The sequence below is a fragment of the Eucyclogobius newberryi genome, unplaced genomic scaffold (genome assembly GCF_026437365.1).
Source record: "Eucyclogobius newberryi isolate DKJ021-1_F unplaced genomic scaffold, fEucNew1.0.hap1 SCAF_12, whole genome shotgun sequence".
In the NCBI taxonomy this organism is placed as follows: domain Eukaryota; kingdom Metazoa; phylum Chordata; class Actinopteri; order Gobiiformes; family Gobiidae; genus Eucyclogobius; species Eucyclogobius newberryi.
Genome location: NW_027315746.1, coordinates 12,392,966 through 12,419,676, shown reverse-complemented (window position 1 = coordinate 12,419,676; position 26,711 = coordinate 12,392,966). Strand labels below are relative to the sequence as shown.

The window sequence follows — 26,711 nt, the reverse complement described above, 5'->3', positions numbered from 1 at the left end:
ATTCATTTCTGTCATTAGAAGCTTCTCCTCTGGTTCAAGCGCACCACGTCAACAAGGCAGTGCCACTACAACTCTACTATTGTTTCAACATTTCCTCTATTTTGGGCTCTTTGTAAAGGTAATTCTAGATGGGAATTATTTGTGGTTTAAGATTTGTGCTTTTTGCATGGTACTTAGTATTGAGCTGTTATGTGTGTAGATCATGCATCATTTTACATTTTGTTGATTGCAAACAACATTATTGATCTTAAAAGGCTTCATAATACAAATGCAACTATCAACTTCTGTTCAAAACTGTAGAACTGATGGTTTCATTTCGCCATAGCGAGCAGCAGATTTTCATTAGTGTGTTTTTATTATCTTTAATTCTTCCAAATACAACTCTTGAGTTCATGTGCTATGGAGAAGATGACACTTTCCTCTTGTATGATGTGAAGTGGTTGTGTGATGTTTTGTGGTCGTGGCAAAACGAAACATGTTAAAACAAACTATCCTGAAGGCTCAAATCCACGCAAGACAAACGCCTACAGGCTGATCAGCTTTTTATTTCAGTTGCAATAGACACGCCATTGAACTTGTGTATGCCACATAATCATGCAGATATACAAAATAAGACTGTACAATATTAAGTTTAGTGAATTATCTCCATGTCTTTCTAAGATAAAAGCATTATTGTTACTAATGAATGCAACTGCAGTGTCCTCTTATCAGCAGGTTGAGTACGACAGGAGCCATGGCCTGTGCTATATATATATATGACAGCTCTGACCGCAAGATAACACACAGATCCTTTTACACTAAATACAGAGAGTCAATAAATAACACGGCGATACTGGGTGTATCTACAGTCACGGAGGTTGCTGTGAAAACAAGGCACAGGGAGTGACAAAAATGGAAAATGAAAGTTGTCTTTTTAATGTCTCATATGTTCCATGCGGTTGTGGGGGTTTATTTTACACAGATTCTCGATGCGGGTGTTGTTTCTAGTAACACGAGTTGACAAGAGTGGAATGTGACCCCTGTTTGGTCTGTGTTTGGTCAACCGGCTCTGAGATTGTGGCGTCGTCAAAGCAGGTCCGAACGGAAAATCCTCCTGCATGTACGTTCCGGGACTTACAGGTGGAGAAGTGGGCCTCGGAACTGCTTTGTAGTGACATGAATTTGTTTTGGAAAGGACATTGTGCTGGTGTTTTCTGGCGTAGGGGCGCAGAAGGGAGCGCGGCGCTGGCAGCACGTGGGCCAAAATGACTGATGGAAATAGTCGGGTGTCTGTGAGGAATCTTTTGAGTGCAGAGTCGGTAGATCCAGAAAGTTTTAGTCATTGCTTTTTCAGGCCCCGGGCACTATTTTGTGACTTACTCAACGGCACTTGCCCTAAAGTGGTAACAGCTGAAACATTTTGGGAGAAAAGGATGTCCCACGGGGTTTAATCACTAGGTCGTTTGCGAAATATGCCAGAATTTTAACATTGTAGGGCTGTCTTTTGATAATTATAATTGTTATTTGCACTATACAGACTCTAAAACATTTACGAAAAGACCTTTTAATAATAAAATCAGTGGGATTATTAAATAACAATGTCAAAAAGAGTAAACAATTCATCAATAATACACTTTATTCTTAAATACTCTATCTAGAAGCCTTCAGTCACCATTTTTATACCTTTTTATTTGGTTGATAGTGTCTCAATGTACTATAGAAATAATAGTTTGACTAGTGGACTAATCGAAACACAATTGCTGACAGTCGACTACTAAAATAGTCGTTATTTACAGCCCTACTTGACTGGATAGGTTTGCAATATATTTACAATATTGTATGCCAATTATTATGTATGCTCAATATTTTACAGTCATTTTGCATCATCTATAATTAAAATAGCCTCAAAAAGAGACAGAAACATCTAGTGCCATCTCCCAAACGAGGGTATACAACTATTTCTTCCCTTTCACGGTCAGTTTTACGGTCCCTTCACGTTTAAACGAATTGAACTCCAACTAAGACATTTATAGGTACATTTTAGCACATTTCTGATGCATTTTTGAATTAATGCCCACCCGTAATGCCAATGTCTACATGTTTTCTTCCTACATGTCATGCTATTATTGTCCAAAGTAATAAACGGTTTCATATTTGGCCTTTCGCAGCAGATCTCTTCTTAGGACAGACCTGCCTGAAGGGATCGTTACCTCACACTATTAAGGGTCAATAGCCTTAACCCAGTTCAAATGTTTGTTCTAGCTTCAGCAAATAAACTTGTGAAACTGCATCAGGATTTATTTATGTTTTCGGTCATTTTTAATCAGCTTTTTGTGGTGCAATATTTTTTAAAATTATTTTTAATATTAGTATAAACAATATACTAAAGCATTCATGATATTATCTACATTTTTACATATTGCCCACCACCTCTTAATGTAAAGTGCTTTTTTTTCGTCTGTTTTTGTCACATAAACTTTATATCATTTAGAATGTTTAATTTTATAAAACTGGTCATATACTTGGGGAAGGGTAACGTTTTTGACAACTTGAGTGAAAGTTGGTCAATGGTGTCAATCATGAAAAATTGTCATTGTGACGTTTCTTCTCACACAAATCGCAACAAATTATATATATCAAGACCGTGACAAATGAACAGGATGTTTAAACAAATAAAGGTTCACTCGCAGCTCAAGCTCTTACTAGTTTGCCATTGTTAATTGCAGCTGCTCGTGGCTTACTGTCCGCGTGACCTCTTTCGACGTCACTGCTGTTTTTCCCTATAAGTCCGTTGCTTATCAAGGACACAACATTGTAGCGCTTCAACCGTACGAGTTCTCCCCCTTATCAGTAATACACCGCCACTTCGAGGGGCCCTTCCCATTGGCCGAGCCCTCCCCTGCGTGGAAGAACACAAAGTTGCATTACATCCTGTTTGTATTTGCACTTTATGGACATGTTGCACAATCAAATGCTGGCATCATCACTGTAGATAAAGACGCACTGATTTAGCACGGTATGGATTCACTGTTGGCACATTCCCAGTGGAGTAGCAGCGTTACCGGAGAATGCCGTGTTTAAGTGGTGAATAGTAACGTTAAAAAAAAGTGATTAAAATGAAGAGGCAGCGGTCGGCGGGGGACATGGGGCTGAGGAGATACCAACCCGGGGAAGACCAGGGCGCGCTGTTACCCCGCAGGGCATCGTCGTGGACTTTGGTGAGTCGTGTAGGACAAATCGAATCGAAATTAGCTCCTGAATTGGTAGTTTATTCAGCACACGGTATAACATGAATGACATGACATTTTCAATTTTGTTCTAAAGATGTCACAATAAATGCAATATAACTCTTATCAGAAATCAATTTAATCATAAACCTTTAACGATTTGCTGTCATAACACGTTTCTTATTGAGCCGCTATTAATCAATGACCAATCTTTTTGACAATAACAACTGTTTTTTCTTTATTGCTTGTGTGGTTTGCTTAGCTGTGTCATTCTCTACATACTTTAGCTGTTAGACTTTGAACTCTGATTCTTCTGTTTAATGTCAGTCAGTTCAAAGGTGAGCTGCGTAAAAACGTCAAGAAAGGAATTCTTTTAAAATAAAATTGCAGTGTTTGTTTCCAACTAACCCGACCTGCGAATGTATGTGTTGTCGTCGCACTCTTTGTTTGAAACATTAAACTAGAAATATTTGACTTTTTGAGGTAAACTTTAGTACTTTAGAGGCGATATTTATACCTGATATTCTAATTTGAAAATCTCAAATGACAATTGCAACGTTATCCATGGTTTGATACATCTCCCAATTCTAGAGGTCTTTATTATAGACTATTTAAAACAGACCACCCTGACAAAAATCTCTTCTATTAATGGAAACCCCTTGTGGTTGGGGGTTAATTTGGAGGAACTATTAGCTTCAGATAGCGATCAGTTCCCTCCAGGATTTGCGAAATGGACAACAAGGCCACTTAAACGTCCGGTAGATTCCATTTGTGACTTTCACCGGGTTATTCTTTGTTTTTAAATCACTTAATTGTTCATAAATTAAGAGTCACCGTTTTTATTGCTCATGCTTTTCTACACGAGACAATACGGAACAAGCTGGGTAATGCTCCTGTGTGCTACTCCAAACTGAGCCATGTGTTGACAGTTGGCTACAATAAAAGAGAGGTTTCATGATCCTAAATGTCCCAGAGTATGTTGACTATAGTTGTCATGACACCAGGACTTTGAACTGAAGGTCACGTGAGATCAAGGCCTGTTTATCACCAGAAACATTTTCCATCTACTCCGTTTTAGTTTTAGTAGTTATGCAGAATGCAGAAGGAAACACTATACTTTGACAACATGTGGAAAGTCCCCGAGACGTTTTTCTATTAATGTGAATGGTGAAATATATATTCAAATTAAAGATTATTTCCACAATGCTGCCTCAATCTTAGTTTTGTGGATCCAAACCTCAGGATAAAATACGGATTGAAAAATGCATCACGAAAGAAGTAACTGACCACCAGGATTTGTTGAACTCTGTTACATCTAGTGTTTTGAATGTTCTGGACACCATCGCCCCTATGAAGGCTAAAATGGTTAAAAATAAGCAGAAGGCGCCGTGGAGAAATAATGATTTGGTCAGGGCACAGAAAAGGGAGTGCCGCAGGGCCGAACGGAAATGGCGCAAGTCAAAGCTCCAGGTTCAAAAAGAGATTTACAAAGAGAAGCTGAACATGTACAACCTAATCTTATGTAGAACTAGGGAAAGATATTTTTCTGAAATAATTGGAAGCTGCAGTAACAACTCGCGTGTCCTGTTTGCCACGGTAAACAGATTAACAAACACTCCAGCTCAGCTGCCATTAGAACTCATTTCCACATCCAAGTGTAATGAGTTTGCATTATTCTTTAATAACAAGTTCAGGGCATTAAAAATGCTATAAATCCCACAATGCAAAAAATTACCCTAAAACCACCAAGACACTTAGCGCTAACTTACTTTGCACCTGTAACTGACAAAACTGTCCAGGAGATCATCACCAGTCTTGAGTTCATCTACATGCTGCCTCGATGTGTTACCCACCAGATTTCTAAAGTCTGTGCTGAACAGTTTGTTAGCACCACTCACTCACATAGTTAACATGTCGCTTCAATCTGGAACATTCCCAATGTCTTTGAAAACTGCGGTCATAAAGCCTCTCCTAAAGAAGAGCAGTCTTGATGCCGCAGTCCTGAGTCATGACCGGCCCATCTCTAATCTGCCATTTTGGGGCAAAGTCCTTGAAAAGGTTGTCTACCAACAGCTCACAGATTTCCTCTTAATAAACAATTCATTTGAAGTTTTTCAGTCAGGTTTTAGACCTCATCACAGCACTGAGACTGCTCTTGTCAAGGTGACAAATGACATCCGCCTGAACACTGACACGGGCAAAGCCTCAGTCTTAATTCTGTTAGATCTGAGTGCTCTTACAGAGACTAGAGGACTGGGTGGGCATCACTGGCACTGCCCTAAACTGGTTAAGGTCCTATCTGGAAGACGGGAAGTACTTTGTTGAAATTGATAGCTGTGTCTCAGACCACATGACCCTGACCTGTGGAGTGCCCCAAGGGTCAGTCCTGGGTCCCCTTTTGTTCAACCTCTACATGCTGCCGTTAGGTCAGTTGATACGCACTGAAAATGTGTCCTATCACAATTATGCAGACGACACTCAGATCTGTGTTTCACTGTCGGCAGGTGACTATGGACCAGTAGATTCACTCTGTCACTGCATCCAACAGATAAGTTTGTGGATGCAAAACAACTTTCTCCAGCTGAACTCAGACAAGACTGAAATCCTCTTTTTTGGCCACAGAAACAAAGAGAAAGTGTTAGCGGTCACCTCCAGAGTCTCGCTCTAAAACCTACAAATCAAGTTAGAAATCTGGGGGTAATAATGGACTCAGACTTAAATTTTAACAGCAACGTCAAATCAATAATATCAGCAGCTTTTTACCATCTAAAAAACATTCCCAAAATCAAAAATATAGTGTCAAAACCAGATTTAGAGAGACTTATCCATGCGTTTGTCTCCAAACCTGCTCACTGGCCTCTCCAAACGAGCTGTAAAACAGCTGCAGTACATCCAGAACGCTGCTGCTCGGGTCCTGGCTAGAACCAGGAAGTACCATCACATTAGTCCTGTTCTCAGGTCTCTGCACTGGCTCCTGTGGCTCAGAGAAGAGACTTTAAAGCTGCTCTGCTTGTGTACAAGTCTCTCCATGGCCTAGCACCAAAGTACATCTTGGATATGTTAGTGCCATATGAACTATCTCGGACTCTGAGGACCTCAGGGACCAGCCTCCTGCTGGTGCCAGAGTCAGGACTAAACATGGGGAATCTGCGTTTCAGTTTTATGCAGCTAAAATCTGGAAGTCTTCCTGAAGATGTGAGACAGGTACTATTCTAAACATGTTCAAATCTAAGCTAAAAACAGTTTTGTTTAGCTGTGCATATGACTGAAAGGATTTTCTTTGCACTCTTCTATTTTATGACTTAAATTGTTTTTAATTAGTTAATTTATTGTATCTGTAATTTCTTTGTGATTTTAACGCATTTTTCCTGCTGTGTGAAGCACTTTGAATTGCCTTGTGTATGAAATGTGCTCTACAAATAAACTTGCCTTGCCTAGGTACTAATGGAAAGTACATTTTTGTTCTTCATTTTGAATTCATAATTTATTTTTATTTGGTATAAGTGGAAATAATCAATTCAGTTTAAAATAAAAGATTTTTACCACTTATTTCCAACAGAATTCTAGTTTTTTTCTTCTTCTAAAAACAACTAATTTCACACTTTTCTTGTCATTTTGTGTTAATTGCTGCATTGTCTTGATGATAAAACTACATTAGTTGAGTTATTTCAATATTCAAATAGTTGCAGTGTTCTCGCTGGGCTGAGGATGGAGGATGGCAGTGGGACAAACCACTCGCAAAAATTTGCGCTCGCCCCCCGGGGCTCGATATGGAAAGCCAATATGATCACACTCCCGGCGTCTGACATTGCGCCGTCTGACATTACGCTGAGCGTTGTAAACAAGCGCCGTAATTTACGCCAGCCGACGATCGCCGTTCTTAATTTACGCCATACTCCTTAGTGGCGGAGTGTGATCATATTGGCTTTCCATATCTATTGAGTAGCGTGCGAGCGCCGTGGTGCTTTTCATGCGCGCTGCCTGCAGTTATCTTAATTCCTGACGGTATCTTTTGAGCATGGCGGGGGCCCGCCGCAGCAGCATGGTAGCCCGCCATGCCAAAACCCCTTAGCGAGAACACTGAGCTGCAATTATTGATATACCGTATTTTCCGGACTATAAGTCGCACCTTTTTTCATAGTTTTGGCCGGGGTGCGACTTATACTCCAGAGCGACTTGTATGTGACATTAAGGCAAGGCAAGTTTATTTGTAAGGAAATTACAAAAATGACAAATTCCTGAGCAGGAAAAATGCATTAAAATCACAAAAAAATTACAGAAAGAGAAATACAATAAAACTAACTAATTAAAAACAATTTAAGACATAAAAGAGAAGAGTGCGAAGAAAAATCCTTTCAGTCATATGCACAAAATAAACAAAACGGTTTTTAGCTTAGATTTGAACATTTTTAGAGTAGAACCTGTCTCACATCTTCAGGAAGACTGTTCCAGATTTTAGCTGCATAAAACTGAAACGCAGATTCCCCATGTTTAGTCCTGACTTTGGCACCAGCAGGAGGCCGGCCCCTGAGGTCCTTAGAGTCCGAGATGGTTCATATGGCACTAACATGTCCAAGATGTACTTTGGTGCTAGGCCATGGAGAGACTTGTACACAAGCAGAGCTGTTTAAAGTCTCTTCTCTGAGCCACAGTCTATTCTTTTCACACTGGCAACCGCATTTCACATGCTGATTATTTTAACACAGACAACAGCAAGAGGGCACTCTAGGCTCACAGCGTCGCAGAAGAATCAGCACTTCCTCTTCCTCCGGAGTTTACAGAGTTGTTAGAATCCCCTCTCCCACACTCGCAGCTCAAACTTGGGTTCGAGGGTCTTCCCACTGCGTCGTCTTGGTGTTGTGGTTGACAAAAAACACACTGGAGTCCACGTGTCTCTCTGATGAAGGATGAAAACAAAATATGTCGCACGATCATTCAAAGCGGCCTCTGCTCATAAAAAAAAAACGACTAACTTCATGTTGAAAAAGCTTCAGTTGTAGTCATCTGGACTCAGTTAGAAAAATTAGACGTTTCGACTCTCATCCAAGAGTCATTGTCAATAAGAATTTAGGTCGAGAACTCCAATATTTGTACTATTCTGTGGTAAGTCCAAGAGGCTCTATCAGGACAGAAGAAATACAAGTTCAGGACCACAGAGCGCCGTGCATCTGCATCTTGAAGCCTCTAATCACTCATTTGAAGACGGTGAAGATTTTAAGCAGGGAGAAACTATGGTTTGAAAGAGGAGTTTAAATAAGCTATATTTGTTTAAAAAGAAAGAAACAGAAATGGAGGGTTAAGATTCAATCTTCCTGGTTTCTATAATGGTATACTGAACCCCTGGAGAGGTAGAGGACCAGGACATTTAGATGCTAATCAGGTACTCAGGGTGGCTGAGCCAGGGTCTCACAAAGACAAAGGGGATACTAATAGCCCATTAAACGTCTGAATAGGCTCGGTAGATACAAACGGGGTGAGTTTCTGTTGAAACTCTTTCCACTTCAGGAAGGCTCCGCCCAATGGGCTGGACTTACCACAGAATAGTACAAATATTGGAGTTATCGACCTAAATTCTCTTTTTGACAATGACTCTTGGATGAGAGTCGAAACGTCTAATTTTTCTAACTGAGTCCAGATGACTACAACTGAAGCTTTCTCTACAATGGAACACGCCTGGACCAATGAGGGATTACACCGACTAACTTCATGTAATTTTTCTGGAAATCCAAAAATCTCTACAAACCGTCTAGCGGGAGCCGATGAGACCTTTGTAACGCTTTCCATTCCAAACCATTAATTTCCATTCATTAAATAACTATGGGCGTGTAATAGTATTGAATTTAAGGTGGTTAAAATGGACTCACCCCATCTCGGAGGTAGAGGTCCCAGGGGGTCGTTCTCTGCGGACATCATGGACGCCTGAAAGTACGAGACACAAATGTAAACGACCAAACTAATGCATTTACAGATGCATAAATACTACAAAATAGGCTGGTCAAATGTTCAGAAAGCGTTAAATATGTATTATAAAAGGTGTTTGAAGTGACCGTCGTCGCCCCCTGCTGTCTCTGTGCGGAAACAATCGACCCAAAGACAACTCTCCTGAGAAACCCTGGCTCTTTATTTTAGATTCGCCATTGTGAAATTTTTTTGTAACATGTTATAGTGTCTTATTAGGGAAAAGAAAAAAGTACCAATCGGACTATTTTCACAAGGGATCTGCAGAGGGAGCTCTATTGCCAGGGTTACTTAGTTCTGATTTAAGCTAGTATCAAACCTAGAGGGTCATTTGACCTTTCCTGAGCTGCTTTAAAATGATCTTGAATCGGCTTGAGAGATTTGTGATAAGAATGCATATAAAAAATATCATGAATCGATGTAAAATACACCATTTCCTAGTCTTTTGCTGTATAAATAGTAGTTTTGGGTTTTTGTTCCGCGCCACATTCCTCGCACTCATCTGAATACAGTTAGAGGTAAAATGTCTGGGATGTTCCCCTTTGTTGGTGCGCGTCTTACAGAGTAGAGGTATTGCTCCATGGTGGGACGCTGCCAGGTCGTGGTGCACGTTTTGTGGTCCACGTAGTAGGTTCGGCCCCGGTCGTCCTCGCGCTGCTCCCAACTGCGCGGCCAGAGTGGATACAAGAGGATACAAGAGCTGGATTATAGCTACAGTACAATTGGCAAAAGCAGCACGGTAGTTACGGCGATATTATTGTGATATTTGAATGTACGTTTTGACACAGCGATTTCAGTTGTATTAAGACAAATGGCTTTAATGTATTACTCAATCTCTGTCCATATAAATAAATAAATCAAATCGTAGATCACAAAATACATTAAAAACAGTACATTTGTGTCGGATGCAGTTATCAATATTTTTTTTGGCGATATATTGTGCCATCTCAGAATATAATGCAGTTAACTAGTAATAAACTGTACAACTATGTCCCAATTCTGAGCAGATTTTTTACAGTTTGTTTGTTAAATCAACGTAAAAAAATATAATAACAATAATAATTTTTAGCATTTTGATTTGATTTCTTTTTTCGCATCATCTAAATATTTTTTTTCCACACAAACTACTCAATATTGTTAAATCATGAAACCAACCCAGGAGACAGTGGCTGTTGTTGCTCCCACGTCGTGCTCGTGTTGTGGTTGACGTAGTATGTTCTGCCGCGAGGGTCTTTTCTCTGCTCCCACCTGAGGAAAACACATTTTTGCCGTGGTCAGTATCCACAATGAGCGCCGTCACGTCAATCGCCATTTCAGGTCCATATTATCGCAGTATAAACCTCATAGTGTGATATTATAATGCTGCTACTTTTCTTTTACTCCAACATTCACCAGATGAGTTTTGAGTGACACAATTCCCTCCATATTTCTTGTTTGTATGTCGTTTGAGTGCTGACAACCTCCAATTAAAGGACAAAAATGTGACGCATTATTTGTATTTTTATTGGCATTTAAACATGCTCTTGAGAACATTTACTTTGGCATTTCTTGTTTTAGAGCTAAAAAAAAAAAAATGTTTCTAACAAAAAATAATATAACTTTGCCACAGCCTTGGGGGATGCCAGAGTAACTGAGGTGCTCCATCAACTGGCTGCAGAAGGAATTACAAAATTTAAAAATCAACAGTTTACTGTTTGCCGACTTCCCCGTTTAAGCTGCGCAGTTGCAACGATCGTGATTTGACCGCAGAAATGCACACACACACATAAAAAGAGTCCGTCGATGCTTTATGGACTTAAAAACGGCAAAGAAGATTCTCAGAGCCACGTGACAGATCGAGAAAATGTGTTAGCGAGGCGATTCAGAAGAGTTTTTGATGTTCGGATGGTGAAAGGAGCCAAAATAGTGTGAATGAAACTAAATAAATGAAGCAACTCCAGGTATGTTTTTTTCTGAGGGAACTAAACCATCAACATTACCATCGTTCTGTTACCTTAAATTTGAACCACGCACGACTTCGCACCAAAAGTCGATAAACATAAGCGACTTCTCAAGCCCCTTTTAAATTAATATTGTTCACAAAATAAATGACATAAAATAGCATTAGCATTTAAATTAGCATAAGTAATAAAGTTAGCATTAGCATTAAAATTAGCATTAAAGTTAGCATTAGCATTAAAGTTACCATTAGCGTTAAAGTTAGCATTAGCGTATGGTTTAACGTACCTTCATTATTTCCAAAGGTAAATGCACCCTAAACAAGAAATTTGAATATTGGCTACCCAAAACTTAAGCTGCGTCTTGAGGATTTTTATTATTATTATTTTTTTCCATCGTTGCGGGTTAGGTCTAGATCAGCCCCCCCCCCGCTGCCTCACAAAAGTCAGAATTCCAATATGGCGGCGACCGAAACGGAAGTTACTGGTTACCTTTTGTACAAAAGAAGTGACCACTGCCATGTAGAAGACACAGATTATACCACTTTTCTTTACAAACAATATCAATATCTCTGTATAGATGTATATCTGTCAAGAATAAGGAAAGTGATCAAATTAGCTAATTCTTTAGACTTTGTTCTTTAGACCACCTATTGTCTTCTTCTTTGGTGTTTTATGGCGGCTGGTATCCAAGTGTTACGTTACAGCCAGACTTTATTCTTTAGACTTTATTCTTTTATTTAGACTTCATTCGTCAGATCCTCCAGACTTTATTCCAGAGCTGACTCTTGTTCATCTTTCTCTCCTTCGTTGGTGTTTGGCGCTTCAGCCGCACAGCTTTTTTCTTTCGGCTTTATTCTTTAGACTTCTGTTGTTCTCGTTCCTTCCAATGGCGGCTGGCAGCCGTGCATCTACTAGATTGAGCGAGGACAGGAGACCAGCGACGCCCCTCCCTCAATTTCTTTACACTGATTACTCCAAAAGTAGACTTCCTTCACTTTGACTCCCATTTAGCACCTTTAGCGTGCTTTCTATTGCTACCCATTCAAGCTGTACCGTTAGCCTACCCTGTGTTGTTGTTGTTGTTGTTGTTGTTTTATGGCGGTTGGCATCCGAGTGTTGCATTACCGCCAGACTTTATTCCTTAGACTTTGAGGAATTCCTACTGTAGTTGTACGTATTCAAAGTATGTGGCGGTTTTGTATTATACCGCGTTATTCGTTAAGAATATTCTGTGGAAGTGATGATGATGTCACAAAACAAGAGTGAAAATGATGACAAGACTGAGGACTACAGTAGGTGGCGGTAAATGGACCTTGAGGACTACGACAAAGTCTGAGGAATAAAGTCTGGCGGTAATGCAACACTTGGATGCCAACCGCCATAAAACAACAACAACAACAACAACAACAACAACCTTGGCTGCCAACCGCCATTAAAAGTAACACAACAATAAAACACCAAAAAAGAACACTTGGCTATCAACCGCTATAAAACACCAGCGAAGAAGACGACGTACAACTATAGTGGGTGGCGGTAGTGTAACACTTGGATACCAACCGCCATAAAACACCAAAGAAAAAGAAGGAGGATCAGCTCTGTGCAAAAAGCAGTCTGGAAGGACAGGAGGGTGAATAGCTTCACGCTACGTCACAACATCCGAGTCACTTGCCCTCGCCATTTAAGCGAGGGGGAAATGACACCTTGACTACCGAGTAAGCTAGCTGCGATTTCGGACACTAAAACAGTATTGATGCCAAGAAGTTGCTCAGTTTTTGGATGTTCAAATCATGCTTGGCAAGAAGAAAAGGTTTCCTTCTACAGGATACCAGCAGTAAAAGGTCAAATACGAACTCAGTGGCTACAAGCAATCAAACGAGTCGAAGATGGCAAGACATGAAGCCCAAAATCAAAGTGGACCTACGTTTGCGGTCGTCATTTTATAAACGGTTAGTTCATGTAGGCCTAGTTAGCATAATTATTGTTTATTATCAAACTAGATTTATTTTCTCTGCTGACACTAGCTCATGATGCTCAAGATTGAGAAGAAAACATTTATATAAATATATGCCTACCTCAAAAAATAGGTAGTCATCTTTTGTAATTTCTCATATGTTCTTTTGGTTTGGATGCCGGGGGTCTCGGGGCCAGCCTGTAGGATTGTTTGCCCACGAACCTTCGGGTATCTTGTAAGGACAACATTTTAGCCCAGCGTGTGATATCTTCAGCTCATATACGATGCTTTCTGATGGCTCCAAATGCTCTGCGTACCCTTATGACACGCTGTAGTTAAGGTGGCGTTTCCCCCTCGCAAAATGACGGCCCCGTTACTAGGCCAAGTGACCCGGATGACAACGTCAGCGTGAGGTAGCAATTTCGAAAGCGGGGAGGAGCTACCTTTTGTTGCTGTTGAGGCTTCAAGTGATAGCCGGAAGCTGTTGTTGTTGTTGTTGTTGTTGTTGTTGTTGTTGTTTTATGGCGGTTGGCATCCAATTGTTGCATTACCGCCAGACTTTATTCCTCAGACTTTTCGTAGTCCTCAGACTGTCGTAGTCCGTAAAAGTACTCCTTCCATTGCTTTGGTGTTACAAAGCCCATGAGGTCATGATATGTCTTTGTGACTAGAATAGTTGTTGTCTGTTTCAGAGACCAACCGGCTTTATTCCAGGGAGACTCTTCTTCATCTTCCTCTCCTTCTTTGACGTTCGGTGCTTCCACCGTACAGCTTTATTCTTTAGGCTTCATTCTATAGGCTTTAATATTTCCACTGATGGCGCTGCTTGGTAGCCGTGCGTCTACGAGACTGGACGAGGACAGGAGACCACCCCCACCCCCATCTCGTCACTCTGATCACCCTGACTCCCCAAAAGCAGACCCCCATCACTCCGACTCCCATTTAGCGCCTTTAGCCTGTTTTCTATATCTGCCCAATCAAGTTCCTTTGTTCCAAGGAATCTCCCTGCAGCTTTAGCAATGATCCTGATCCTTTCAGTTCTGCTTTGAGTCTGAGAAGCACAGTTTATAACATCCACCATAAAGAGTACAAAGTCCTCTCTATCCACAACCAGGGTATTCTCATTAATTCTGGAACCTGCACACTTGGGACCTCCACTCTTGAAACCTTCACACTTCTTGGGAGCCACGCTGGCCTTTCTCATTTCGCCCTGGCTGGGAGCAGCGCTGGCTCCTCTCTCTGTATTTACTCTAAACTCGTTACTTGAAACTTTCTTGACTGCATCTGCATAGGATATACCTTGAGAGACCTTTGTCAGAGACCAACCGGCTTTATTCCAGGGAGACTTCTTCATCTTCCTCTCCCTCTTTGACGTTCGGTGCTTTGGAAGTACAAAGCCCATGAGGTCATGGGACGTCTTTGTTGTTTTACAAAGCCCGTGAGGTCACGGGACGTCTTTGTCGTTTTATCCTTTAGAAGTCCTTCTTCCATCACTTTGGCGTTTCTAGGCCCATGAAGTCAAAGCGCGTTAGAACATCCTCTTGCTCCTCATCCTCGGCTCAGTCTCCAACACCCCCCACCTCTATAAACGTTTACCCAGCCCTGTGCTACATAAGTAAGCAACCACAGCCTGACACAAACCCTGTGACTGGATCGCCAGAACGTTCCGCAGATTGAACTCCCGCCCATTATTCCGAAACCACTGGGCCAACCCGGCCCTTTCTCTATCATAAGCCTCACAGCAAATCAGCACATGCTCGACAGTCTCTGGCACCCGACAGCGACCACACAGACCGGTCGGATGCTTGCCTATCCTACTCAGTGACCAATTGAGTCCAGCATGGCCAATCCCCACGCGTTCCTGCCCATAGACCCGCAAGGACCCACACTACCCTGTATGTGATAGAGATGCCGTCCAGTAACACAGTGGCTCCAAAATTCCTGCCAAAGGCCGACCACATGACTCTTGATAACGGGCTTGACTTCAGATTTGCTTAACTCAACCGCCACATCAATTGATGGCCGCCTAAGGGAACGCTTAGCCAGTGCATCAGCCATTTCGTTAGCATCCACCCCCACATGCGCAGGGACCCAAATGAAGGAAACCCTCACATCCTTCCTGGACAGGGAGAGCAGCAGACAGAATATGCCATTCAACACATCCTGTCTGCAATCCGATTTCCCAGATTTAATGCTTTGCAATGCAGAAAGGCTGTCAGAGGCCACCACAATGCCGCAACACTGCAAAGCAGATTCCGCCCATTCCAATGCCAACCGTATCGCTATGAGTTCCAACGTGAAAACAGAAAGGCGATCTGTCAACCTCTTCTTGACCGCCAGCCCCAGGTCAGGCACAAAATAAGCGGCGCCAGTACGCCCACTCTCAGGATCCCTAGACCCGTCGGTATAAATAAACACATCACCTGAGTGCTTATCGATGAGCGCTTGAACGGCAAACTGCGGTGCCCTCCCAGCGACTCCTCTAAGCTTGCCATGCAAGCTAACATCAACAGGAGCCGGGACAAACTTCCACGGAGCTATAGCAGACAAAGCCACCGACGGGCTCACACGCAGATCACCAACCCCCGCAAGCCGCGCCTTCGCATTTCCTACCTGGCTGAAAACCATACCGCCAGCCTCACTCTGCCCCCCATCAACCCTGAGAAAGTCCCTCACCGGGTGAGAGCTCGTATGACCTTGCACATTCACCCAGTAAGCCAACAGAAGTTCTAGCCTCCGGAGCCGTAACGGCAATTCCCCCAACTCAACCTGCAGCGCCGAGACAGGGGAGGTCCTAAAAGCCCTACAGCAGATGCGCAAGGCCTGGGCTTGCTCCACATCAAGCTTCTTTGAGTTAGTCTCAGCCGCAGACATGTAGGCTATACGCCATAATCAATAGCCGCCCTCATGACGGCCCGATAAATACCCAGGAGCGACCTTCTGCTGGCCCCCCAGTCCTGGCCGGATAGACAACGAAGCAAGTTATTCACCCTTTTGCATTTACCACTGACCTCATCAATGTGCCGACGCCAACTAAGCCTCTCGTCAAAGGTGACCCCCAAGAACCTCATCTCCCTGACCTGTTCGAGCACCTGCCCATGCAGTCGAAGGGAGACGTCCCTATGCCCATTGAAGAAACAGATCACTTGAGACTTGCGTACGGACAGTTTAAACCCCCACTTCAGGGTCCACTGCTCCACCTGCTGTATTGCCCTTTGCAGTTTCGCCTCGTAAAACCGGAGATTCCTCCCTCTCACCCATAGAGCGCCATCGTCAGCATAAAGGCTCCTCCCAACAGACCCATCCACGTCGTCAAAGATGTCCTTAATCATAACATTGAACAAGATAGGGCTACACACACTCCCCTGCGGGATCCCATTCTCCACCCCATAGACCCCAGAGTAAGCAGCGCCCACTCTGGTTTGGATACGCCGGCCAGACAGAAAGCTCCGGACCCAGCTAAACAGTTTACCCTTCACACCACACTTCCGCAGCTTAATGAGGAGCCCATCCTTCCAAACCATATCGTACGCCTTCTCCACATCAAAGAGCACCGCAATAACCTTTTCTTTCTGAGCCCTGGCCAGCTGGATATCAGATTCCAAACACAACACGGAATCCATGGTGTTCCTGCCCCTACGGAAACCACTCTGGTGCGCGGGAAGCAAACCCTGACTCTCCAAGAAGTAATCCAACCGCTCGGTAACCATGCGCTCCATCGTTTTCCCGAGCTGCGACGTCAAGGCAATCGGCCTATAACTTGAAGGGTCAGACGCTGGCCTACCCGGCTTCAGAACCGGCACCACCGTAGACTGTTTCCACGCAGATGGAACACAACCTGAATCCCAAACACGGTTGAAAAGACCCAGGACTAGCCCAAGCGTGTCATCAGTCAAATGAGAGAGCATGTCATAGCACACCTCATCTTTACCCGGGGCTGTCTGTCTCGCCTTAGAAAGTGCTCTCCTTAGCTCAAACAAACTAAACGGAAGGTCAAGGTCATCTTGAGTCGAAGGCTGGTGCCCAATCAGCTCAGAATTCTGGGCCAAAGTACTCTCCCTGTAGTGCCTTTCCGCAGGTGAGAGATTGTCAGAGCTGTGCACCGACACAAAGGTGCTGGCCAACAGTTCAGCTTTGTCAACGTCGCTGACTGCTTCAACACCATTCAGTATTAGGACCGGGGTCCCATGACGGCGCTCAACCCCATGCATCCGCTTAATCATCCCCCAAACATCCCCGAGACGAGTTTCTCTCACAATTTTGGAACAATACCGCCTCCAATAGGCACTCTTGGCCGTTCTCACAGTTTTCCGCACAACAGCGCGGGCCCTCTTGTAGTCAATGAGGGCACCCTCAGTGTGGGCAACCCTTAGCCGGCGAGGCTGTGGTTGCTTACTTATGTAGCACAGGGCTGGGTAAACGTTTATAGAGGTGGGGGGTGTTGGAGACTGAGCCGAGGATGAGGAGCAAGAGGATGTTCTAACGCGCTTTGACTTCATGGGCCTAGAAACGCCAAAGTGATGGAAGAAGGACTTCTAAAGGATAAAACGACAAAGATGTCCCGTGACCTCACGGGCTTTGTAAAACAACAAAGACGTCCCATGACCTCATGGGCTTTGTACTTCCAAAGCACCGAACGTCAAAGAGGGAGAGGAAGATGAAGAAGTCTCCCTGGAATAAAGCCGGTTGGTCTCTGACAAAGGTCTCTCAAGGTATATCCTATGCAGATGCAGTCAAGAAAGTTTCAAGTAACGAGTTTAGAGTAAATACAGAGAGAGGAGCCAGCGCTGCTCCCAGCCAGGGCGAAATGAGAAAGGCCAGCGTGGCTCCCAAGAAGTGTGAAGGTTTCAAGAGTGGAGGTCCCAAGTGTGCAGGTTCCAGAATTAATGAGAATACCCTGGTTGTGGATAGAGAGGATTTTGTACTCTTTATGGTGGATGTTGTAAACTGTGCTTCTCAGACTCAAAGCAGAACTGAAAGGATCAGGATCATTGCTAAAGCTGCAGGGAGATTCCTTGGAACAAAGGAACTTGATTGGGCAGATATAGAAAACAGGCTAAAGGCGCTAAATGGGAGTCGGAGTGATGGGGGTCTACTTTTGGGGAGTCAGGGTGATCAGAGTGACGAGATGGGGGTGGGGGTGGTCTCCTGTCCTCGTCCAGTCTCGTAGACGCACGGCTACCAAGCAGCGCCATCAGTGGAAATATTAAAGCCTATAGAATGAAGCCTAAAGAATAAAGCTGTACGGTGGAAGCACCGAACGTCAAAGAAGGAGAGGAAGATGAAGAAGAGTCTCCCTGGAATAAAGCCGGTTGGTCTCTGAAACAGACAACAACTATTCTAGTCACAAAGACATATCTTGACCTCATGGGCTTTGTAACACCAAAGCAATGGAAGGAGTACTTTTACGGACTACGACAGTCTGAGGACTACGAAAAGTCTGAGGAATAAAGTCTGGCGGTAATGCAACAATTGGATGCCAACCGCCATAAAACAACAACAACAACAACAACATAATTAAACCTGAAGAATAAAGTCTAAGATGTACAACATGCAGTAGGTGGCGGTAATGTAACCCTATGGATACCAACCGCCATACAACACCAAATGTCTAAAGAATAAAGTCTAAAGAATAAAGTCTAAATAATAAAGTAAATGGCGGTAAATGCACTTTTGGCTGCCAGCCACCATCAAAAGCAACAACAACAACGACAACAACATAAAACCCCAAAGAAGAAAGAAGTCCCTCGCAATGGCTACGCTGAACAGCATCTAGTTTTACAATTATTGTGAGAAAAAGCATAACAATTAGTCTAGATCACAGAGAAACATTTTTGGATTTTCTTTCATTCCCATTACACTTGATGTAAATGTTGTGACAATTTTAGAAAAGCAGTTCTTAGCTTTCTGTTGAAAAGCAGTTCTTGGCTTTCTGTTTTTGTTATTTGCATTATCCTGTTCCGGCCTCACTTTTACATTGTGATTCTGTGTTCTGGCCCTGTGTGAACAAAAGGTCAGTGTGATATCGACAGGTTACATAAGGCTGCATTGGGAACAGCTGAGTTTGTTTACAAGCCCTCATAAAGCCACTGCTGACCCAACTGAACTTGTTTGCTAAATTATCTTGCATCAATAATCTAGTTACACAAATTAAATACACATGGATGAATACAGACAGTCTTTGCGATTGGTAAAGGGTAAAAAAAATCCAGAAAAGTAGATAATAAATAAGTTTGGGTGAATGTAAACGGGAGATGGTCACGCAGCTGGGTTTAGTGTGGGAGGTTGTTATGGGAACTCTTTTCTTAGTGGTTTGAGCCAAAGTTTTCAGCTGCATGTCTCCACTGGGACAGAGTTGTGTTGTTTTGATCAGAGGCTACGGGGCTAGAGGTAATTTCAGGCCTGGTTTTCTAAGAAAGACCTTGAACTGATTAAACAAGGCTCCGGGACAAATGCAGATCTAAATTAAGTCCAGAAACGATTTGGACCAAAAGCTCGACTACTCCAGGACCCGGCAGGACAAAAGCAGTGTTAACCAGGTCTTAACCAGGACGTAACCAACCAGGACTTAAACAGGACTTAAACAGGACACAGACAGGACACAGACAGGACACAGACAGGACACAAACAGGACACAAACAGGACACAAACAGGACACAGACAGGACACAGACAGGACACAGACAGGACACAGACAGGACACAGACAGGACACAGACAGGACACAGACAGGACACAGACAGGACACAGACAGGACACAGACATATAAAAAAACCTTATTCTTAATAAAAAGTAAAATAAATAATTGTAACAAAAGTAACACTCTTATATACAGCAGTTATATGGACGGATAATATTTCACTAATATGATTGACATTTATGTCAGAGTATTGTGCATGATTAAGTCAATATTGCACATGATTATGTCAGTATTGCACATGGGTATGAAAGTATACATGGTCTAAAGCAGGACAAAAGCAGGACAAAAGCAGGACAAAAGCAGGACAAAAGCAGGACAAAAGCAGGACAAAAGCAGGACAAAAGCAGGACCAAAAGCAGGACCAAAAGCAGGACCAAAAGCAGGACCAAAAGCAGGACCAAAAGCAGGACCAAAAGCAGGACCAAAAGCAGGACCAAAACAGGACACACTTGCACATTCACCAAAAATCAAAATTGAGACAACCTGGATCTAAACCAGAAACAAAACCTGGGCTAGATCAGGACTTAACAAGAACTAAAACGGGACCAAACAAGTCCACATCAGGACTATAATACTATAATGGGCAATTTAGGACCAAAGGACAAGTGTGAACACACCATAAACCTAGACTACCCCTGGACTACCCCTGGACTACCCCTGGACTACCCCTGGACTACCCCTGGACTACCCCTGGACTAAACCTGGACTTTACCTGGCCTATACCTGGACTAAACCTGGACTAAACCTGGACTAAACCTGGACTAAACCTGGACTAAACCTGGACTAAACCTAGACTAAACCTAGACTAAACCTAGACTAAACCTAGACTAAACCTAGACTAAACCTAGACTAAACCTAGACTAAACCTAGACTAAACCTAGACTAAACCTAGACTAAACCTAGACTAAACCTAGACTAAACCTAGACTAAACCTAGACTAAACCTAGACTAAACCTAGACTAAACCTGGACTAAACCTGGACGAAACCTGGACGAAACCTGGACGAAACCTGGACGAAACCTGGACGAAACCTGGACGAAACCTGGACGAAACCTGGACGAAACCTGGACGAAACCTGGACGAAACCTGGACTAAACCTGGACTAACCCTGGACTAACCCTGGACTAACCCTGGACTAACCCTGGACTAACCCTAGACTAACCCTAGACTAACCCTAGACTAACCCTAGACTAACCCTAGACTAACCCTAGACTAACCCTAGACTAACCCTAGACTAACCCTAGACTAAACCTAGACTAAACCTAGACTAAACCTAGACTAAACCTGGACCAAACCTGGACTAACTCCACACTAAACCAGAACATACATAGGACTAAACCCGGGCTAAACCGGAACATACATAGGACTAAACCCGGGCTAAACCAGAACATACATAGGACTAAACCCGGGCTAAACCAGGACTAGAGCCTGGACTAGTATTAGACTAGGTACAGGTGAAAAGGAAATCCGATAACTCCACCACTGTTGATCTGTTTTCCATTGCGCTAATTGAACAAGCGAGTGATTACATCGACATTGAGCTAATTGTCTGTCCTGGTGTGTTCTCTTGTTCAGACGGAGACCATGAACTACGTGGGGCAGCTGGCTGGGCACGTGCTGGTCACGGTGAAGCAGCTGTACAAGGACATAAACCAGGCCACGCTGTCTGGGTGCATCGACGTGGTGGTGGTCCGGCAAAGGGATGGCACCTACCAGTGTTCACCCTTCCACGTGCGCTTCGGCAAACTGGGCGTGCTGCGATCCAAAGAGAAAGTGGTGAGTATTGGGCACTGGTTTTGTTATTTTGCACAGTTAGGGCTGCAACAATTAATCAACAAATACGGTAGGCCACTATGAAAATGAATCATAGTCATAGGTTTTAATCGCACTATTGCACTAATAGTGTTGCACTATACAGACCTTTTATAACAAAGATAGTGGCAAAAAGTAGGTCAAAAACTAATAAATGATATTAATGAAATTTTCATTAATATTGCACTCATTTTGTAAATATTCTCTCCCTAGAAGCATTTGGTAACCATATTTCAACATGTATTTGGTTGATAATTTATTTTTAATGTTCCAATGTACAATAGAAACAATTGTTTGACCAGTTGACTGGATGAATACTGAAAGAAATGTTAATGACAGCTCTAGTCACGATACAAAAACATCACACTTGATTTCGAAAGTATAAGCTTGATACTGGATACCAGAATGATATTAAGCACTTTTTTATTGGACCATTGATTGGACCAGACTAGTTTTCAACACAAAATAATAGACAATTATGTTTCCATGTAGTTAGTGTGAAATGTTATTAAGTCGATGTAAAATACTGTTGCAAATGTGTTCAATCCATCGAATCAATCAAATATACTTTATTGTTCAAGAGGGGAATTTGTCTTGGGCTAAGTGTTTAACAACTGCAGAACTTACAGTACACAATAAGGACGGACAAACAGCACTACGGACATCACAATATCAAATTTTATTACACCAAAATGTGACAATTCTTCTCGATTACTGCGACCAAACAACAGTGAAATCTTAGTTTTTCTAACACATCACTATTCCTCAAGTTTGTGACTAGCTTTGCAAAATAAAGTTAGTTTGACAAATCCAACCAGATAAAAAAAGTACATTACATTTAGATGTATTTTTTGGAGAATACATTCCGTTAAAAGACTACATAATGCTTCTGAAATTGTCAAGATTATTATTGTTTTAGTTCTTACGATTATATTGTAACCTGAAAACTCACAAATACTGATTAACCTAATAATCTAGACATCCTTATATGGGACAGAAAAAACAACATCACAAATACGCAACTTTCCACAGTTTGACCCACATTGATAACATTCGTGTGCAAAACATTCCTGGAAATGTATGTGAAGTAGCGGTACGTGTACATGACCTCATTTGACTGCTTGTTCATCGTACAAGGGTATTTCGTCCACTGCTGGGCCATTTCCCAGAGGCATTCAACATTCATTCACCTATGAGGCAATATTTTCTCTCTTTCTCTAGTCATCTTGTTTCTTGTTTCGATTTTAGTCTTAATAAACATGAATCTGAATCACTCCCACTGTTACGGTCGCCGCAGATGGTGCCGTGTTTTCCTCCATCTTGTAGTCACTGTACATTCTTGCCTGCAGATGAAGCTCATTAATCACAGCAGGGAAACACAGAGCTATTTTTAGTCACTACTGGAGGAAGAATCTCCCTGTGTTTTGAAAGAGCGGTACAAACATCTCAACCAGCTCGTTCTCAGCTGGCACTGCATAGTCATTTACTGCATTTTTAACATAACGTGCACAAGCAATTATAAGATGCCGAAGATTTACAAGTTGTTGTATAAAGACAATGGTGCAAGAGGTTTTAGATGCTTAAATATATTCTTTCATATTATAAGAACAAGGCTAACATGATTAACTGCTCATAAATCTGACATAAATGGAAGAATTTTATTTGAAATACCCATAATATCCCAGCCCACTGACACGCAAACACAAGCAAAGAATGGAAAATATTTATTGAAAATTTCCTTTACTTTAGCCTCCAGAGCATCCATTTAGATTTAGTATGCAGAAAATAATAATTGGTTGTAACATATTTTCAGGGATTATGATTTTTCAGAGCCTGTAGCACTTTCTCACTACACCCGCCAAATATCAATGTAGTCGATCGAAGGCATGAATGAGTGGTTTCCATGGTAACCGCTCCACAACCCCTGTGTGCGTAGGAGGAGGATGGGGAAGAGAGTGCAGAAATAGATGTTCCGATCCTGTGTTGGTTGTGTAATGTTATTTTCTGTATGCTCCTGATGTGTTGTCATCTCAAGTTTATTTATAGAGAGACTAGGTAACTATGACACCACAGCATTCTGAATTTTAGCACCGAGTGGTAAAAATGTATTACTCAATGGTGAATAATGACATTTTCTCCCGTACAAGCTCAAAACACAGCTTAAATCTGAATAAGCTGCTACAGTCTAAAAACAAATATAACATGATACAGCTAAATATTTACTTTGTACCTGACATCTAAAAGAAGAAAATCCAGTTTCAGAATGCCAGATAAACAGGAACAGTACCACTACGCTCACATTTATCACCAATACAGACAGTTGAATTGCGTCTTGACTTAGGTTTTTGTGTCTGTTGAGGAAAATGATTGGGAGATGAGTTGAAGTGTCCTTTATCTCCCCTTGCCATGAGCAAACAAGCTAGCTAAGCTCTGCATCGGAGCAACAATGGATAAACTACTTTCAGTTTCCATTTGGCAGCAAATTCACACACAAAATGACTTTAATGTATCACAAGAGGTTTTGCACTGCTCCTCAACATTCCGCCAAGTTATGTTATATCTAATGTTTTGTCATTTATGTTTTAAAGTTTGACGATAATGATTCCACAAATGGCTCAAACAAGCCCAAAATTATACAAAAATATAAATTTACAGTAAGGTTAGGTAAGGTAAGATAAACTTTATTGACCCAGAAAGGAAAATTCTTGGGCTACATTGCCACTTTAGCTGCATGACATGAAATTCAACACAGTCAAAGTCACTCAGAATTACACAGCTACATAATTTAAGCAATGTACCACTGTATCATTTATGCTTACTGGTCAAATTGCTGCAGATATGTACGGTTCATAAGCCATGTTATAACTCGTAAGAAAATACAGTACAACAATTGAGAGAAAGATTCAAATAAAAAAACGGCAATAAATACAGTATTAAAAGGTTACCATTTCTACCCGCTCGGACACCAAAGAAGGTTGAATTAATTGTGCAACAACACTAAAAGCTGGGCATTCACACAATACGCATTTCATTATTCAGAACTTAAAAAAATTATTAAAAATATAAAGGGACATGCGTTTAAAACGACACCATTTGGTTCTTGTTCAAACAGGGCTACTGTTGTTAGGACAAACGAAAACCTATAGCGGTTTGTTTTTATATTTAATGGGTCTAAATTATCTGCCTGCATGTAAAAGATTAAAATTCTGAGAACAAGAAGTTACTTGGTCATTAAAGATTTTCCTTTCGAGCCTAATTGTGGTTTCCTCCAAAAAAATAAATAAATCCAAAGATGTGTGATAACCGCTTCCAATAATAATTTTTTCCAACATTGAGGACCTTTTTTTGTCCTTCAAAGTTAACGCACCAAACCAGGCCACCATGCCATACCTCACAAGGCTCTCAAGTCTCCCACAATGCATTGTAGAAGGTGATCAGTATTTTAGAACTGACACTAAACAAATTCCCAGACACTTTATGGACTTCACTGCTTCAATCTGCTTGCTGCCAATTACCAGAGGATCATTCTTAGGATTAAATATGCTTTCTTTAGTTTTTTTACTGTGTTTAGGAGCAGATGATGATCCTTGCACCAGGCTTTCACCTCATCAAAGTAAACTGATGGGCTGTAAATAATATCCTGAGAATAATTGTGTCATCTGAGAACTTAACAATTGTTTTTTGGCTATTGTAGGCTTTTGGCTTTTAGTAACTATTAGTGTGAAGCATAAAAAGCTCTGGCGAGCACACTAACCCTTGAGGCACCCCAGTTTTACAAGATAATGCCTTGGAAAGTGTGACATTTGGCCTTACTTGTTGTGTCCATTTTTATAAGCATGGATTTACATTCAGCTCCAGCAGCTTTTTTAACTAAGATCATAGGCTGCACTGTGTCAATAAATAAATAAATAAATTAATCAATTAATAACACACCATATCACATCTAGGGTAAAAAATATGTTTGCTTTATTCCCAATATTTACGTTTGTAGCCTCTGCTGATTGTATTCTGGCTACTCACTGTAGATAGTAGCATTACTATTAGCATTGAGTCATGTCTATTTAGCATACAGTTCAGTATCATTATCAAAGAACAGCTGTTAACTTGTCGATTTTCACACCAGCATCCAACAGAAATGGTGTAAACAAAGGCTAAATCAGGTCTAAATAGGCTAAGCCAGGAGGAAAATACACCAAACCAGGACTAACTCGATTAAATCAAATACTGAAGAAATACTTCTCCCAAAAATATATATATATATATTTAATTTAGAATGATATGAAGCAGGTGGCGTACTCTCCATCAGAAAAGTTACACAGTGCACCTTTAAGAACGGGTAAAGTAAATAAAAAAAAAACACTTTGATTCAGTTTCCAGTAAAACTCTATTATTAATTTACTGTAAGTCTGGTCTGTCTGTCCTGGTCCGTACTGGTTTCCTTTGTGGCATCACGTTTCATTCGTCTGGCAAACATGAATGGAGCGTTTCATGTGTTTGGCAGCAGTGAAACCCGACACGACACACACAATATCAACATGTACGGGGCCGAGTCTGGGATAAAAGGGCTTCAACTGCCCACGGAGGTCCCAGTGCCCTCCGGGAATACAAAGCCAAATGAAATCCAAGCATTATCATTATCATTATCACGCTTGGATATGAAATTACAGTTTGGTTGTTGCATTATTGAACAGCAGTTATACTAATATTAAGTTGCTAATGGTTTGAATGGTGTGCACTTTTGTCTGTTTCAGATTGACATTGAAATCAACGGCGAGCCTGTTGACCTGCACATGAAACTGGGCGACAATGGAGAGGCCTTTTTCGTCCAAGAGATCGAACAGCAAAATGTAAGCGTTGACATTTTTTGAAGATTTATTTTTTGCCAATTTATTTTTTTACAATTTTTGTAAAAAGTTTTATTTTTGCATGCAATGTGCAAATCTGGCCCTTGAAATGCAATAGTTTAGGTTAGTATTATTTTTTGTCTGACTTGTATTTTACCACGGTTAATAATTATGTGGTAAAATAATCTGCTAATGAGTCAAAATGCTGATGCAAAGTTCAATACGTTCTCTTTTAGCACAAATGAACAACATTCTGATTAAAAATGGCTTCAACAATGACATTTGATAGATGACAATTCTCC

At 41.7% G+C, this 26,711-nt stretch overlaps 1 protein-coding gene across 1 annotated transcript in view; it reads left to right on the top strand.

Moving 5' to 3' along the window:
• lpin2 (lipin 2) overlaps window positions 1-26,711 on the top strand; it is a 53,380-nt gene that overhangs the window by 435 nt on the left and 26,234 nt on the right. The window contains exons 2-3 of the mRNA XM_072440852.1: window positions 21,329-21,529; window positions 26,317-26,412. Of these exons, the coding sequence (XP_072296953.1) occupies window positions 21,338-21,529; window positions 26,317-26,412 (288 nt within the window). The 5' untranslated portion in view covers window positions 21,329-21,337. The remainder of the gene's footprint in view (window positions 1-21,328; window positions 21,530-26,316; window positions 26,413-26,711) is intronic.